Raw genomic sequence first — 19541 nt, forward strand, 5'->3', positions numbered from 1 at the left:
CAATTTGTAATATACTATATCTGTTTAGAATAAAAAAAAAATATGTACGTTGTTAAACGGCTAGTTTTGAGCTGATTTTTAAAAACGGCTAACTCAGTTTTTTATCCAGAAAAATATTATGCAAGCATGAAAATTTTGTTCAAAGAAGGAGCAAAGGTCTAGACATATAGTATCGAAATTTCGAGGCTTAGTCAATATTTTTCTGACGAAAATATTGAGTTAGCCGTTTTTAAAAATCGGCTCAAAACCAGCCGTTAAACAACATTAGCGAATATGCTTGCTTATTAAATGATAATACTCGCCGAAAATATGATAAAATGCCAAATAGGTGAATTTTTTGTATATACCAGGTCGAATATAATTATAAAAAATTCCAAGCCGGGCCTAAAAAAAAATTTTTTTAAAAAATCTGGGCCGGGCCCAAAATATTTTTTTTTAAATATCCGGGCCGGGCCGTAAAAAATTTTTGAAAAAAAAATCCGAGCCGAAAATTTTTTAATCCGAGCCGGGCCGTGCAAATGGTACCTCTGCAGGTCTCTGATATATATAGATAAAAGGGCGAGCTGATTAAAAAAAATTCAAAACAAGTGGGTGGCTAGAAACCTGTCCATTACAGACCTCTAATATAAACGGCTAAACATATTTATGTTTATAAATACGACGGTCAGGAACGGCCTCATATATTAAAAAATATTATTAGTCAAATTATATGAATTTTATAACCTAATAAAAATGAAAAAGGAAGAAAAAAATAAGTTGCTTACTTTTTTTTTATCTAAATTAATTTGATGAATTATTTAATTATAATTCATAAATAAACAATGATAAATATTGATGTCTTTACTTTTTCCCAATAAATATAAATATACTACATCATTATTTTTGGTGTGTAAGTTTGGGCATCGATATCAACTAAAAAGGTTGTATCGGTTATCTCTGATTTCAGGATCATCACACCTTATAAAATTATTTCTAATAATAAAATTTAGCAATTAATCAAAACTTTGAAGCAAAATAGTAAAATCAGAGATGTTTTTCATTGAAAAAATACTAATAATTATTTTAAAACAAACAAAAAAAGTAAATTGATTTAAATCAATCTCATTTAATTATGTCCCGACCCGTATTTTCAGAATTTTGTTATCAAACCAAATAATTTCACCCTAACCTAATAGCCACATATCACCTAAGCTATGAATGGTTACGATATCTAGTTCTAATCTGTCTCCTACTTACCATCAAAGAACTATAATCGCAATTGGTCTTCGATTTGGCTGCGAAGTTGTAACACCAACAACATTTGCTCTCTGTAACACCCATATCGACAGCCTAGACCGCCACCATCTATATTGTCGCTTTCAAGAGGGGCAATATGCCATCGATTGGATCGTCAATATAACCTTGAGATCCCAAAACATTCCATCCTTAGTGGAATCCTCTGGTCTCGGTCTTGACAACTAAAAAGACCTGATGGGATGACCCTACCCCCTTGGAACCAAAGTATACCTTGCCTGGGATTATACCTACGTAGTTCGTGCCAGATCCTTTTTTGCCAACTTCATCATGAGAGCTGAAAACTTACAGAACCAATAAATATAGCCATCTAAACAATCTCTTATTTATTCCGTTGGTTTCAAACACCTGTGGTTCATTTGGACCTTAGGTCCTAAAAGTATTCAAACCAATAAAACAAAAGTTACATTCCAAAAGAGGGTTTTTACTCACCGCAAAGGATATCAATCGAAATTTACCGATTCAATTTTATTTCTATAAATGGTTCACTAAATCCTGCTGAAAATGAAAAGAAAAAAAGGCTCTCATTGAGATCCAAGAAAATTAAGACTGCATATATTTTATTTTATACAAATAAAAATTTACCTTTTTTATATATAAAAAAATTGTAAATTGTTAGCAAGAGAATTGGAAAATATGAGCAGTAGATGTATTTTAAACGATTCATTTTATAATTTTCCATCTGAGTAATTTATATATTTTTTTTTAATCTACTCGACATAGGTTTTGTCCCTGCCTTTATAATTATCTTTATTTTGAAGCTCTGCCAGCCTCTAATTTTTTTAAAATCATTCCATGCTTCAGAATGTAGGTCTCTGTTATTTACCAAGCTTAGTGAATGTAATTATCATTTAGTTATGAAACGTGTAAGTAAAATAGTCAAAAATTATTAAGCAAGCCAAGAAAATTACTACCTACATTTTTAGACTCGTTAATCAGATCTAAAATTTGTTCTCTGTTATCTCATCAATGTACAATTTTTTAATCGAACTTCTAAATCAAATTCATTATATATTTATTCCACAGTTAATATTTTTCTTTCTGACAATAAAGTACAAATATAACAGCCTATCTTAAAAAAAATTAAATTTTATTATTCAGAAAGTCTTGTAAATATTATTATTTTACATTTTAAATTACGAAAAATATCAAACAATTTCTTTAGGTTTAGGATTAATTTAAAACGTTTTTTTTTCAAACGGCACAAATTTAAACGTACTTCGATTAGTTTCTTTTTTGGTACTTATTTTGGCATATTTCTTTTTGTAACTAATTTTATTGGTTTGAGAAATTTATGAATAATTTATCTTTTAATCTTGCAATTAGACTATTTGAATTTATTCACTTAATATTGGAAAAGTTTATTTAACATTTTTGTAATTCTTATTTTAATATAATGGATTAGGGAACTTTAATATATTGGATTTAAATAATAATTTTTATCCTAAATGTTTATAAAATAATCATTATTATTCATTAGAATATTATTCCTCAAAGAACTGTATATTTTTGTTTTATTGAAATCATTTTTTAAGGCATCGACCTCTGTATGACAGAATTACTTGAAATGGCATATTTTATTTAAATTGATTGTATATATATTTAATTTCTTACTCTTTGAATATTTATAAAATATTTTAAAGCAAATGTTCTTCTCCGTTTAATGGAAATTTCCAGGTTGGCCAGTGTTCCCTCTGATTTTTCTTTTCCATTTTTGATTTAATATATTATGTAGTATTCATTTTTCTGATATCCGTCACTATCACCTTTATCCACTTCATCTTGGGCCTTCCTCTAGGTCTTGATCCTCCTACTTCCATCAAGGTGTGTCTCTTTATTCGGTCATCTTTTGTCTTACGTTCCACATGCCCAAACCACCTTAGTCTATTTCCTAGCATTATTACTCCAATCACTTCTATACCCATTCTTGCTCGCAATCCCTTGCTAGTTTCTCTCTCTCAGAGATACCCCACACATTCACCTAATCATCCTCATCTCTGTTCTTTCTAATTTTGTTTCGTGGGTCGCTTTCATCGCCCATGTTTCACCGCCATAAACTAAACAACCCTCACACAGCTTATGTAAACTTTCCCCTTTAACCTCAAAGAGACCTTTTTATTTGTTAGAATATACGACATCTCTCTGAACTTCTTCCATGCTTGTCTGACCCTTACAGCAACAACAGAATCTATACCACCATCTGCGTTTAGCATATCACCCAAATAGCAAAACTTTTTCACTTTTCCCAAGGTTAGCATATTGCCAATATCCAAATCACCATTTTCTACGTTATCAGTATTATTTACCCCTTTATACTCGTTCTACAAATAAAGGTTATTCTTGCTAACACCACACTTTTTTCCAGCTACATCTTTTATGCACCCATTTCTGGTATCTGGTGCATTGGATTGAATTTCTATCAACTCCTTTCCCATATACACCACAAGGCCAGTTGCCGGATTCCTTCATCTTCAGATTAACTCACCAATCATCACCTTTGTCTTTACTGCATTCATTTCAGGTTGCTTCCATAGCCATCTTCCATCTACTAATTTTATCTCTTAATTCTTCCTCACTGTTTGTCATTAATACAAGGCCATCTGCATACAATAGACCCCAGGGAAGTCCTCACGCATCGCTCTAGCCACCATATTCATTACTAAGATAAATAATTATAGACTCAGAATGGATATTTGATGAAGTCCTACCTTCACTTCAAACCTTTCACGATTTCCATTATCCGTCCGTATCGCAGTTTCTGCTCCCCCACATACATTGCCATAACCAACCATTCTTCCACATGATTTTCTCAAGGCCCTAGGCGGCACTCTGTCAAATGCCTTCTCCAAAAACAACAAGCGAATATTACAACATTTTATCAATTATCATTTGTTCCCTTTAGTGTTGTTATAAAGCCTAGTGCTCCGACCTCGAAGTTGGAGCCGAAAAATTGTCATATGCTCAAGCCGGATCAGGAGTTGGCTCAAGCCGGCTTAGGAGTTGGCTCAAGCCGGCTCAGGAGTTGACTCAAGCCGGCTCAGGAGTTGGCTCAGGAGTTGGCTCAAGCCGGTTCATTGAGTCAAAATTTATTTATTTATATATTTTAAATAATAAAAATCTAGAATTCGTGTACCATGCCAAGTTCCCTCATATATTTTTTAATAATATTTTTATAGTTTATTTTTAAAAATTTTTTTTAAACATGAAAATGGATTTATTTATTTGATGTTTTTTTAATAAAAAAAATGATATGCTGCTATTGTAATATTATTTATGCTACAATTTATTAGTGATTTTCACGCCCAAAATTTTAAGCAAAAAATATTTTTTGAACATATTTTTTTAAATCTTGTTTGTAAATAAATCTTTTTTGAGGATTGTGATCTTTTATAGTTTTTTTAATCATTTTTGTATTATCTATTTATTTTAATATATTAAAAAAGGTGGTTTTTTCTAAATAGATTTTTTAAAAATATTTATATTAAACTTTTTTACGTTATTTTATATGATCTTTTGAAGGATAATATTTTAATGTGACATTTGTCATATTCGTTATTTTTTAAGATTTTTGAAATTTTTATACGCAAGAGGGTAAAAACACCATTTATATTGTAAAGATGTTAAATTATAAATTCAATGAAGATGTTTCTTGAAAAAATGACAAATTATCATAATCGGTATTTTTAAACATTAGATTTTTTTGATGCTAAAATATATATTTTTAACATGTTAAATTAAAATTTCAATTAAGAAGTACCATATTAAGTGACAATTGTCATAATCGTTATTTTTAAATTTTTTAATTGCAAATGGGCAAAATTAAGTATTGCTAACATATTAAATTAAAAATATAGTGAAGATGTACCATAGATAAGTGATAATTATCATAATCGTTATTTTTAAAGTTTTTTATAATTTTTTTGACGTAAACGGGCTAAAATAAGTATTGCTACATGTTTAAAAAAATTTCCTTGAAATTGTACCCTAGATAGGTGACAATTGTCATAATCGTTATTTTTAAAGCTTTTTGAATTTTTTTAAGGAAAATAGGTTAAAATAAGTATTGATAACATGAAGATGTACCCTAGATAAGTGACAATTGTCATAATAGTTATTTTTAATTTAATTTTTTAACGTAAATCGGCTAAAATATGTATTGCTAACATGTTTAAATAAAACTTCAGTGAAGATGTACCTTAGATAAGTGACAATTGTCATAATCGTTATTTTTAAAGTTTTTTGATGGAACATTGGCTAAAATAAGTTTTTCGAACATATTTAAATGAAACGTCGGTGAAGATGTACCCTAGATAAGTGTCAATTGTCATAATCGTTTTTTTAAAGTTTTTTAAATTTTTTTGACGTATATGGGCTAAAATAAGTATTGCTAACTTTAAATAAAACTTCAGTGAAGATGTACCTAAGTGACAATTGTCGTAATCATTATTTTTAAAGTTTTTTGAATTTTTTTGATGGAAATTGGCTAAAATAAGTATTGCTAACATGTTTAAATAAAACTTCAGTGAAGATGTACTCTAGATAAGTGTGTCAATTGTCATAATCGTAATTTTTAAAGTTTTTTAAATATTTTTGACGTATATGGGCTAAAATAAGTATTGCTAACATGTTTAAATAAAACTTCAGTGAAGATGTACCCTAGATAAGTGACAATTGTCATAATCGTTATTAAAGTATTTTGAATTTTTGGGTTAAAATTAGTGTTATAATTTATTTTATAGGTATAGAAATTAAAATATAAATCATTATTTTCTTTTAAGCTAAAGATATTTTTGATAAATAATCACTCATTAACTCAACATTTTATTTCTTTATTCTTTCATAGAATTTGATATAAATATTAATTAATTTTTTTATTAATATAGTATTGTTTATGAATTTTTAAATGTGGTTTTTTTAAATATTATTTTATCAGATAGCTGCAGAGTTATCATTTGCATGGCCCGAATTTTTATTTTTCAGAAAAATTCGTCACGGCTCCTATTTAAAAAAAAAATTAGGCTTGGCCAGGATTTTTAAAAATATATTTAGACATAGTCCATGCTTTTTTAATGTTGTTTTAGGTCTAACTAACCACCATATTTCAATCGTTATATTTGATTATTGATATTTCTATCTTCAATATTAACAGATTTAACCTTATAATATATATATATACATTTTATCTCCTGTTGAAAAATCCTCTCGTTGAGCCACATGAGTGGCCTCCAGAACTCTTAGGCAGCTCACGTGCTTTTTTTAAACTAAAATTATAAATATATTTTAAAATTCTTTCACTCCAGTCTAGTACTTTGTTTTGGATAATTTTATGAATATTTTTTTTTAAATAACTTTACATTTTAAGAAATTATTAAAAACTCAAAAATATCAAAGATTAATTTTCCTTTAATGCCGCTTCGTCTATTTTACTTTATATTTTCAATAAATGTCAAATTTTATATATTTTTATTTATTGTTTATAAAAATGTGTTAGAAAGGAAATAACATTCAATACTGAAAGCCAGGGATCCAAACCGAAACGAATATCGATTCGGGTTCAGGTTCGGATAAAAATAACGGTTCAGGTTTGGTTCGTAAAAAATTAAAATATCGGTTCGGTTCGAATCTCTAAGAATCGGTTTAAACATTTTTATATCCAAACCTACATTCGAATTATGTATAGGGAAAATATTTATTTTATCATTAATTTAAAAAACACATGTATAAAACCTTCATTTTTATTAATTGCACATTATAAAATAACTAGTAGATAGCCCGTAATTTTATGCATGTTACCTGTTATTTGAAAATAATATCCAATTTTTATTCTTCTTACCCCCTCATCCCTTCAGGCCAGGTTTAATCCATTAAAACTAAGTGCTATGGTTGGAGTAAAAATAAATTTAAAACATTTACTTGATAATACCAATATTATTTGTTAAATATTACTGATTACTTATACCTAATATTTACTATTAAAAAAAATTCCCAGTCAAAGTCCAAAGCCATAATAATTATGAAAAATTCTTCCAAGCCCAATGAAAGATCATAATAATTTTGGTAGTTAAGAACTGAAATAAAATATTTAAATAATCATAATGAATTTAAAAATACAATTAAAATTCAGATTTTCATGGGCCTTGATTTTTTGTTCAGGTCAAGCCTAGGCCTGCAAAAAAAATTTGTTTTGGGCCAATGTCTGACCTATAATTAATAATAAAGAAATTCTCAAGCGTCCAAGCTCATAATAATTTTGAAATATTTCCCCAACCCCAGCCCAATATAATTTATAAAAATATTTCCCAAGCCCAGCCCAACCCATAATAATTTTATAAAAAATTTTCTCAAACCTGGCCAACCGATAGTAATTTAAATTTTTTTTCCAAGCCTGGAGATCTAAAAACCATATTTATTTTTTAGTCTATTTTAACCCAGCTCACCCCAACCAAGGCCAACCCATTAAGACTAAGAGTGAATACTATTTTTTTGAATAAAAATATATTTAAATTAGATTTTACCTGAGGGCCATATAAATATTCTGTGTTAAATATTACAACTATGCCTAATATTAAAAAAATTCCCAAGCCAGGTCCTCGCACTTGGTTTTCTCAAACCCGCAAAAGACCATAATAATTTTGATAGTTGAGGACTGAAATAATATATAAAAAGTCACAATGCATTTAAAAATACAATCAGAATATGAAAGTTGCATGGGCCTTGGTTGATGAGGCCTTGCCATGTATGCAAAAAAATTTCAGACCAATCTATAACCCATATTTAAAATTCAAAAATCTTAAAGCACCTCTATTTTAAATTTTATCCAATATGATTTCCATCAGATTTTTAAATTTTGATATTTCTAATACATGCTCACAGTATATGTTGCAACAATTTTACCTCTTTTACTCTTAAATTTTAATATATATAAAAAATTTATTAACAAAGTATATTTAATACCATACACACAAACTAAATAATTACCCTTCAACTCATGGTTTTTTGATCAGGCCTGGCTATGTCTGCAAAAAAAATTTCAGACCAATCTATAACCCATATTTAAAATTCAAAAATCTTAAAGCACCTCTATTTTAAATTTTATTCAATATGATTTCCATCACATTTTTAAATTTTGATATTTCTAATACATGCTCACAGTATACATAACAATTTTACCTCTTTTACTCTTAAATTTTAAAAAATTTATTAATAAAGTATATTTAATACCATACACACAAACTAAATAATTACCCTTCAATATCTATATAATTAATATTTTAAATTTAATTATGTTCAAATTGGTGCATGCGTGAAACTTTAATATATATAAATTAATATTTTAAATTTATTTATATTCAAGTTGGTGCATGCGGTAAAGCATATGCCTTTTAAACGGGAGGCTCAAAAAATTAACATTACACTATATAGTCTCCTTAAATTTAAAGTACATTAGGGAGATACGAAAACGATCGTGTTATATTTATGGAGATTATATATATTAGATATTTAATTTATAAATATAAGAATAATATCAATGATTAATTTTAATATGAACAATATTTTACTTTTTTTTACTTAATTTTTTTTTATTAAGCCGCACAATTAATATATTTTCAAAATTCGTCTCACTCAAATTACACTATGAGGAGATAGTATAAATTTAATTGTTGAAAAACATCTTTCCACACTGACTTGGGTGGCCGGCACTGCCAATACGATATCAGATTTGATGTGTCATTTATAATAATATTTTTAATTTAATTTTTCTCTGAGCATTATAATTTACAAGTTTAAAATATAAAAAAATGTTGTAAAACGACAATATACTAAAGTTTATAAAAATTATGACCGACACTTATCAATCAAATGTGATTGATGAATAATTTGAATGTAATTTTAATTTTTTCAATATACTAATAATAACTTACATATTATTTTATAAGCATAAAATCCTGAGGCTCGAACCGGTTCAGAGACATTATAGCGGTTCGGTTCAGGTTATGCTAGAATTTTTTAAGTAGTTTAGGTTCGGTTCAGGTTTGATAAAAAATACCGGTTTTTAGCGGTTTAACGGTTCAGGTTCGGTTTGGATCCCTGCTGAAAACAATTTAAACAATTTAAAATTCTTGGTTAAATATTTTCCATTTTTACTTATAATTTACTTATTTTGATAACAATAAAAAAATAAAAAATAGCCACTATAGTTAACTTCACTTACTTTTTACTTGAAATGTCTAATTTAATTATTATATTAAAATTAGGCCAAAATAAACCAAATATATGATAATATATTTAAATAATAAGCCTGAGTCAATTTTCGACTCAAAAACAAGCTGAGTTTAGGGCTAAGCAGGCTGGCTCAGCCATTTAACAACACTAATCGCAAATAAATAAATTTCGGCTCAATAGTCGGCTTGAGCCAGCCACTAATATGAATTAAAGAGCTGGCTTGATGAGTCAATCGACTCAAAAACTAGATGAGTCAAGGGCTAAGCCGGCTTGGCTCAGCCATTTTACAATACTAATCGCAATTAAATAAATTTCGGCTCAAAAATAGGCTTGAGTCAAATTCTGAGCTGGCTTGAGTCAAATTCTGAGCTGGCTTGAGCTTACTCGAGCCAGTCGACTAATATGGCTCAATGAGCCTGATTCAATTTTCGACACAAAAACTAGATGTGTTTAGAGCTAAGCCGGCTTGGCTCAGCCGTTTAACAACACTACTTCCCTTATCTGCTTCCTAAACACTCAAATACTTTCATTGTATGTTCCAAGAATTTAATAGCTCTATAAAACCCGCAATCTAAAGGATCACCTTTCCACTTTTAAACTGGAATTTATACTTCTTTGCCAATCCTCGGGAATAGTTCCTTCTGTGACAATTAGATTGGCTAAATTCAGATTTAATCATCAATCTTTATTTAACTTATAAATCAGCAAATAACATCGTCACGTTGAATTAATGGCTCGCAAAAATATTTGTTGAAAATTGATTGGGATTTCTTTCAAGTATTTTAGGTGAAAATTAGTTTTGAAAAATATTTTGAATGAATTTTAATATAATAAAGTCCTCTTTTATTGGAATTTTTTGACTTTAACTTATCAGCTAAGGTCATTAAATAAATAAAATATAGTCTAACCTATCCCTTAAAAATAAATAATAAAAATTGAAGCAATCTAATCTTTAAAATAATATTTAATATCTAATACTGATAACTAATAAAAGTGTGATTTTGAATTTTTAGGTTCTATCTTATATAAAATTACACTAATTTAACTTGATTAATAAAGGCTTTTATTTAATCTCTCAGAATTAAAACTAAGATGCTAAATTCTTAGACGCTCAGAAAATTACTGAATGCTCATATAAAAAACTTAATTGCCCAGAAAAAATACTAACCCAGGTATAAAACTGAAACGCAATGAATCGCTCAAATATATAAAACGCTCAGAATGTCATTTTAAATTTTAATCCTTTAGCCCTACTTTTTTTAATAAAAGAATTTTTTAAATAAATTCATTATTTTTATACTATTTGTATATTTTTACAATGTATTTATCAAAAAAATAATGATTCCATTTAACATCTATATGCACCTTAAATACAAAAGTATTGTTATAATTAGGGCTGTGCCGATATTAAATATCGGATCGACGCCGATACTTAGCGTTTTCCAAAAATATCGGATCTGGCTGATACATGTAAAATCCGATCCGATATTTTTACTTTTCTTTTTTTTTGTTATTTTATTTATACTTATTTTACATTAATAATTTTTTTTTAAACAACGCAAATGCACAACACCCCTTAAATTTTATTTATTTTTTAAAATAGATTTATAGTATTTTAAAAGTTTTTTTATAAAAATAGAAAGGAACACCCAAAGTTTTATTTATTTTAAATCTTTTTAAATAATAACGCCAATTTTATTATTTATACTTTAAAATTATATAAAAGAATTTTTTTAAATGTGGTATCTGAATTATGGAAATATTTTACAAAAGATAAAGATAATTTTTCAAAATGCGTTATCTGCGGAATTCTAATTTCACGGGGAGGAATAATGAAAAATTCATTAATACTACCAATATCCATAAATTTTTTAAAATTATTGTAGAAATAAAGAAATTAAATTAAATGCATAATTCGATTTTTTGCACAAAAAATATTAATTACTTAATTACATTTGTTTCAAAGGGGGGTGGTGAAAAATTAATATAAATATCGGATATGTTTTGAACCAATATCGGATCTGATCGGTGAAAAATATGTGAATCGGCACAGCCCTTATGATAAAAATGCTAGCATTATAATAAATATTATCCGATTCTATAAGCAATCCACCAGTAATAGAAAGTATATCATAAAAACTAAAATAAATAGAACGTTCATAATTTGGCTAAAATTGGAACATAAAAATTAAGAAAAGTTATAACGTAACAAAATACAAACTAAAGCCTATACTAGCCTGAAAAATATAATTGAATTTATTATATAATTATATTGTAATGTCAAATTAAATCATTAAGCGTTCTTAGGGTTATAAAATAACATGCAAGTTGATGATTTAAAATTAGCTCGCAGGGCTTTAAGGGTAAGAAAAATAGCTATGAAATTCTGAGCTTTGAGTGTTTTATTCGGAGAAATTAAGGGAGAAAAAATGTAAGCTTTTCAGTTGTTATTATGCGCAAGATAATATAAGCCATTAATAAATTTATCAATAAACTAAATTTGTTAAAGATTTTATATTCAATTCAATTATCTCTTATTCAATAGGCATGCAGGGTAGGTAGAGAACATGCATTAAGCTAATACTATGGTATTTTTATTTACTGACAGCATGTACATAATAGAAAATAATCTGGAGGCAGCATGTCAATTTCCTCTCAACCTACCCTCATTTTTTATTATCTAACCCTTAACTCCTGTCACCTTTATGTTATATGAAGGCAAGTTATTCTACCTTCCAAGACACAATCTAATAAATTGCTTATATTCATGTTAATAATTATAATTCAATAATGTGGATAAAACGGGAAAATCTATTATAAAAATTATAACCAGGATTCTGGACCAAATTTATGCTTTCAGACTCTTGTTAGGGGCTCTTTTTCCAACCTGGACCCGGAAATATTAAATATATGAATCTAGACCGTACCCGAATTTTCCCTAAACTCGTGTACAGAAATTTCAGTCATAACAAACTATAAAAAATGTAGCTGCCGTCCAAAATTAATATTTTTGTTTTTACTCCCAGGGCACTAAAACACAATTTGTCCTATCTTCTTGATTGCCGTTTTTCAAATTCTTTTTACCAGTAAAATTTTATATGTAATATAAAATCTATTATATTGGAAGTTTTTTTTACTCCTATTTTTATAAAATAAACTTACATACATTATTTATTCTATGCCCATTTTGGGTAATCTACTTCTATTTATGCCGAATTCTCACCCTAACCCGCCTGTAACTAACACCATTTTGGACCTGTACCGAACTTGGCAAAAATTTTGGCGGATCCAGTTAAAAAATTTAGTGCATTATTTTTTGAATTGCAATTCAGAAATGTTTTTTTTATATAATCAATCAATCATGTTCATAATTCATAAATGTCAATAAGATCACTTAGTTAAGTTATATTTAATATCAATCTGTCTCTATTTAAACAATTAATTCACTTATTTTTTATATTTTTATTAGTTAATAAAAAGTAAGCTCTTAAAAAATGAGAAAATTAAGTTTTCCACATCCTTAAAATAGATATTTTTTATTAATATTTCCTTCTGATTAAGATTGTTAAAAAAGATTTTCAATAGCCTTATATTTTAAATAAATATATATTAAATATTTATATAATGTGTGTTTGTCACAAATGTGCTATTAAATTAATCGATAATTAGTTTACATATTCGTATTCAAAATATTTATATAGTTTCTGATTTGATAATTTTATTGGCCTTCTCTAGACTTAATTTTAATAATAACATCAATTTATTTAAAGCAAGATTATATATAGTTTTTTTTAACTTAGATGAGCTGACACCCGAAGAATTGGTAGAATTGTTTAACCTATTTCAAACGTGTTCAGAATATGCCAACTGTTTTGCCCCTATGGTATCTTTAGTCACTTCCAAAGGTTATAATCGAATGGAGTACAACAAAACCAATCTAACAGATAAAACTATTAATACAACGATAATAGATGGAATACCAAAAGATTTTTACAAATTTAAAACTCATAATATAAACACCCATCAAAATAATTCCGGTTTACATTCACAATCTTATGATGATCACAAGATCAAAGTCGTCTTACAAGACCGCTTGAGTAATAAAGATATTGAAATTGACGGGAAAGACTTGCTTGGAAAAATAGATAATGATAACGCAAAAATTATTAACTTGATGTGATAAAAAATTTTATATATAAAATGTTTTCATTTTATTTTAAACTTATGACAATATTTGCGATCGCTTATAAATATTAAATTATGTTAGTCATCACATATATGTATATATATATATTATTGAATAAAGAGAATATATTATTTAATGTGTATGTTGAGAATTTCTAGTCATTTTTATAGATTATTTAAATAAGTCCATTTATATATTATCAATCGCCATTAGAATTTGCGGAAGGAAAAATATTTTATGTAATGTATTATTATTAAATTCACTTTACTGTCATTTAGCATAATTGGGTAGCTTATTCTCTTTTAAAATATATAGATCATCTTTCTTCATTACTCTAAACTTGTTATTTTTTATTTTAAAAAACCTTTTTAAACCGATTTATACTATTTTTGATAAATAAATAAAATTGCTATAAATTCATGAACCATGAATCTTATAAATTATTTATATAACAGAAAATACGAAAATAATTAAAAATATATAAAATCGAAGACAATAATACTATGTTTATATTTGTAATGTCTCTAAATATTTTTTCAGTGAAATTTTATAAAAAAATTATAGCGTGATAAAAACGTTAAAAATTGTGACACTGGGAAAAATTAAATTTTTGAATGTTAATTTGGACGAATTTTAAGTATAACAATTAATTATATCACATTTCTCGCGTCTCTTACTTAAATCCTATCATGTTCAGAGCTATTTTATCTGAAATTAATATAAATAATTATAGAAATTTACATCTCCGACCCGGGTATACATGGGCCGGGCCGTATTTTAATTTTTTTAAATATACCCGGGGCGGGCCTGAAGTTTTTAAAAAAAAATACCCGGGCTGGGCTTTATATTTTAAAACAAATATATAAAATCGTCATTATTAGGCTATAAAAATTAAAAATAACATAATATATTTTAAAAAAATTCGGGCCAAATGGTACCTCTGCAGGTCTCTGATTTACATATTATATATTATCGTTTAATTATTAGAGTTTCAATTTCCCTTTTGACCAAAATTGATTTTAACTTTTCGGGCCCCTCTACTCTTTTACATTAAATAACCTCCCATAATTATTTCTAAACATGTTTTTATATAATTAAGAAATATATTTCTTTTAGTTAGCCTTTGAGTAAAAATAACATGATTTTGATTTAAATTTGTCATAGACCGAATAATAGAATATTGTTACAAAATTATTTAACGAGAATTTTGTTATATTTCTTAATATAACAAAAGTTTTCAATTTTGAATTTTATTATACTGAACGTATATTATGAGGAAATTGATTATTTTCTCGGTTGTAAGATACATGGATGAACACGATTATTTTTGTAACAAATTAGTGAGAAAGTTCATATTTAAATAACTCCAGATATGCCAATTTAAAAATTTTTTATTATAACTACACTTTTGTATAATAGTAAGTGATCTTTTAACTAAAGAATTATATTCACTTGCGAGGAAGTATGTGTTTTATAATATGCGGCTAATGACTGAATATTTTAATAAATAGGTTAAAGAGAAATATATTTTTTTTAATCAATTTACATACTCTTGGCATTAAGTTTTTTAAAAAACCTGAGTCGCTTTGCAAACTATTATTTTAGGATAATATTAATATAAAATTTGGGTTAAAATATTAGAATAGATTTTTCTGTAAAATTTACATGAAATATATATTTAAATTTGAATATTATGCGGGTTATATATTAAAAATATATACAAATCAACATAAGTATAAAGTTTATACATTAATAATATTCAAATAGCTCTAATATTACATTAATAATGTGCTTTAAAATGGAGCTTTTCTTTATTCAAATTGAAACTCTGAATATTTATGTATAAATATTTTTTTATATAAGTATATAATTAGGGATTTTTTATCGTATAAAAGTATTTTAAATTCTTGTAAAGATGCCAACCTTGATTCCTATCATTTTTATTCTAAGCATTTCAATTCTTTGCTTTTTGGATCTTATCACTTCATTGGTTGTTCCTTATTATCCAGATTTTTTAAAAGAACCTTATGACACTGACCGATTTTTGAATTACTTAAACAATCAGAGATTTGATTTGATTCCAGATAAAAACGGCCTATGGCCAACTGAAGACTTGAGTCAACAATCACCTGATAATCCTACGATATTGGATCTTTTAAAGCTCTATCTTCCTTTATTAAATGCTCAAAGACTTGATATACCACAACATGAAAGTTAGAAAATTGGCCATTAATATTTTTAATTTGTAAATCATGAATTGTAAATATATAACAAATTCTGAATTTCAATAAATAATTTTACTGTTTAATATTCTTTTAATCGGACTATATTGAGAACTAGATTTAAATAATATTCATATAAAAAAATGGAGACATTATAATAAGGAATCTTTAATATCTGTTTTCTTTAACTTTCTTATTTTTGACCCCAGATGCCAAAATATTATATTGCATCAAATTTTTTTAGGGTAAAGCACAGACCTGGCCAGCTCGAAATAATAGTTTAGCATTCATTTACTGTTTATACTTTATATCAACCCTTTGATCACCATCCAAAATTGGGTATTGATATCATAATTGTTTTATTTTTTTAGTAAAAGCTTATGACCTGACTTATTAACACAAGCTTAAAGTAATCTTGCAACTATATTCTACTACCACTAACTTTTAACCCGCTTAAGTAATAAATTTTTTAATGTTCTCGTGATTGCACAACATTTGGTAATTGATTTAAAACTTCAGCTACAAGCCGACTCGATTTAGCCAATTAATTCCGCAGCATAACCCTCTAAAGAATTTTAAAAAATTTTGCAAATTTTAGTTAGAATAAGAAATTTCTTGCTTTTTTGCTAACTTTAATTTTAAAAAATCTTCTCTGATACATATATACATAGTATAGATAATTCCTTAAAGGTTTAGGTATTAATTGAATTCATTTTAGGGTAATTAAATCACATTTAATTATAAATGATGCGTTAGGATTACCATACCAACATGTATATTATTTTTTGTAACAGTTAAAAATCGATGAAAATTTTTTAATTCCAAATTTGAGAAATTGTATACACATTATATTAACATAATAATTATCACATAAATAATGTTTCAAAATACACGCAGACGCAATTACGATTTCTCTTATATATTTCTAATCCTTTGAGTAAAGTTATAGGTCCATTATAAAAAAAATTTAAAATAATATGTTATACCATATATAATTTACTCATAAAAAGTGTATGTTTCGCTATTTAAAGTATATAAGCATGTCAAACATTCGAGATTGAATGTAAATGTCGCATTTAAGGTAAAACGTCTTTGGGCCGCGCGATGTCATATATTTAGCATAATTCCCTCAATTTTTAAATAAAAGAAGAAATTTTCAAAATAATGCGATGGAAATGAAAAAAAGAAATAGATGTCCCTATAACAATTATCACCAATGAAACTAAAAATTTTTACTACCTAACTATCACACTTTGTAAATTTAAAATGGCTTGGCATTAGAATATGAAATGAAAACTAATAAATATTGATCAGAGGGTAAATACGTTTTAATAAATATATATAAATAATATATTATTATGAATTTTTGCTTTTTATTATAAGATTATTGAGATGAAAAAGTATGGAAGAGACGCATGCGCATCTTGTTCTGAGTGCGGCCAAGGTATAGCATTCTTGAAAGGCGTTCCGTCGGAGTAATAGCGTCCCAGGTAATGACGTTTTTGGGACTTCTCATCTGAAAAATTTAAGACAGAACTGAGCGGCATAAAGAGTGTTGTCATAGTTTTCATTTTGTTCATAACTCGGTTTCTTATTTTGAGGTTTGCAAAACCGAGATTAAATATTAGAGACACAAGATATTGAATATATTTATCACTCTAGCTTGAGGCCCATTTGGAAATTTGTCTTATTTCACTAATAACCTTTTTTTCTTCTATATAATACTATCAATTTACCAAATGGATTAAAATAATTTACTAATTTAGCATCAACATTCATATGACATAGATTTTCAAACTATTATAATACAAATTAAATATAAAAGTTTTAACCATAGTTTAATCGTGCCGGACATGATTCTGCCTGAGTCTCAGAGAGCAAAATCAAACCAGGATGGGTTTAGGGCTGGCATAATACCAATATTTTCTTGGTTTACTAAAACATATATAAAAACCAATTCCAATAGCTGATAAATTAATCTAATAGCAATAAAAATAGCTGATTTTGAAAACTATTCTAATCAACAAGAACAATCATCCCAGTAACACCCTTTTTTGAAACTGATGATGTTATTTTAAACAAAAATCAATAGCTTTTGGATAATAATTAAAACCAATACCAATATATCCCACCCAATATGAACCAAAAATATTGTTTAAACTAATAAAATATTTTGAACAATATCAATACAATATATATTGTAAGGCACCCCTAGGTGAGTTGAACTTGATCGGGCGGATCTGATTTTAAAATTTTGATTTTCGCACTAGGCCGGATTTGTTTTTTTCACATTTAAACTATATTTCATTAAACTACGCTATAACAATATTTGATTATTTTTCTTTTCAAATTATATACTTTAATATTTTATTTTCTTCACTATTTTATTTAAAATTTCCTTAATCTTTCTCAAAAATATTATCAACTATCATTTTATTTTATATCAATATATATTAAATAGACATGAGTAAGTGCTCGTTATTCAAGAATATTTTTCAAAATCAAAATAATTTTCTGATTTAATTATGAACTTCTAATATGATTTTTAGAAGCTTTTATTTTTCATTCAGACACTAGAGCAAAGTCGCTAAAAATAGCCAATCCTGGAAAACCCAATGTTCGCGATTCTGCGAAAATAATATGTTACCATAAATAATGAAATGAAAACTTTTTGAAAAAAATAGTTCCAATTTTATCTCAAAACATTTGATTATGCCGCAACTCCTTGCTAATTCTGCCACTTGTACAAGTCTACGCGACACCTAATCATGCATGCAACACCTAATCGAGCGATATTTGATCTAAACTCTAGATATTCGATTTAACTAAACAACTATTATTCTTTAATACTGGGGAAAGGAAAATTTAATTTTATTATTTAATTGGTCCTCTATTTATATATTATGTATCCATACATCATTTAACGTTTTTAAACATACTAAAAGTTTCTAACAGCAGAAATACTATCTTCTCTTAAGCATTGATTGAAATGAATAAACCTTTATATTTTAATATTCCAATCATATGAACTACCAATAGGCGTAATAAATTAGTAATCAAATTTTGATGAGATAAAGCGTCGGTATGATAAAGTTGTGTCACATGATTAAGTGAAAAACGTCTTTTTTAAAAATAAATTGACATAATATTGGAATAAATGTAAAAAAAAGAAGTTGCGGGTATCATATTCTTAACTCAAAGTGAATTAGAAATACTTTTACAGGTTTTAATTAAAATCTTTTGAATTCTAAGGAGTCTCTGAGTATCTTTTGATTATTTTGTTTAATTTCTAACATAGATTTTTATTAACGGTCGTGGAACTTTTATAACATTTAATATACCAATAATTAATTTGTTTTAATCGTTAAGATTTAATATATATTTATAATTCTAGAAGGTGATACTGGTCTTATATGCCAAAAGTAATTATAAGAAATCAATAAATAAATCCTTATTAAATTTTGTTTTACTTTCAAATAATGAATTATTATAATAACAAATGAATTAAATATTCATTTTAATTATTATTAATAATTTTTATTTTTTATCCATTATATTTTCACTATTTTCCAGTATTTATATATAAATATTTTATATAATAAACCATAAAAAATTAT

General features: G+C 26.8%; 1 protein-coding gene across 1 annotated transcript in view; it reads left to right on the plus strand.

Annotated features, from left to right (window-relative positions):
- The window catches only part of LOC135928243 (uncharacterized), a 41248-nt gene extending 27437 nt beyond the window's left edge, over nt 1-13811 (plus strand). The window contains exon 8 of the mRNA XM_065464647.1: nt 13317-13811. Within this exon, the coding sequence (XP_065320719.1) occupies nt 13317-13696 (380 nt within the window). The 3' untranslated portion in view covers nt 13697-13811. The remainder of the gene's footprint in view (nt 1-13316) is intronic.
- The last annotated feature ends 5730 nt before the right edge of the window (nt 13812-19541 follow it).

The sequence above is a fragment of the Gordionus sp. m RMFG-2023 genome, chromosome 4 (assembly GCF_954871325.1).
Source record: "Gordionus sp. m RMFG-2023 chromosome 4, tfGorSpeb1-WG-v2, whole genome shotgun sequence".
Lineage (NCBI taxonomy): Eukaryota > Metazoa > Nematomorpha > Gordioida > Chordodea > Parachordodidae > Gordionus > Gordionus sp. m RMFG-2023.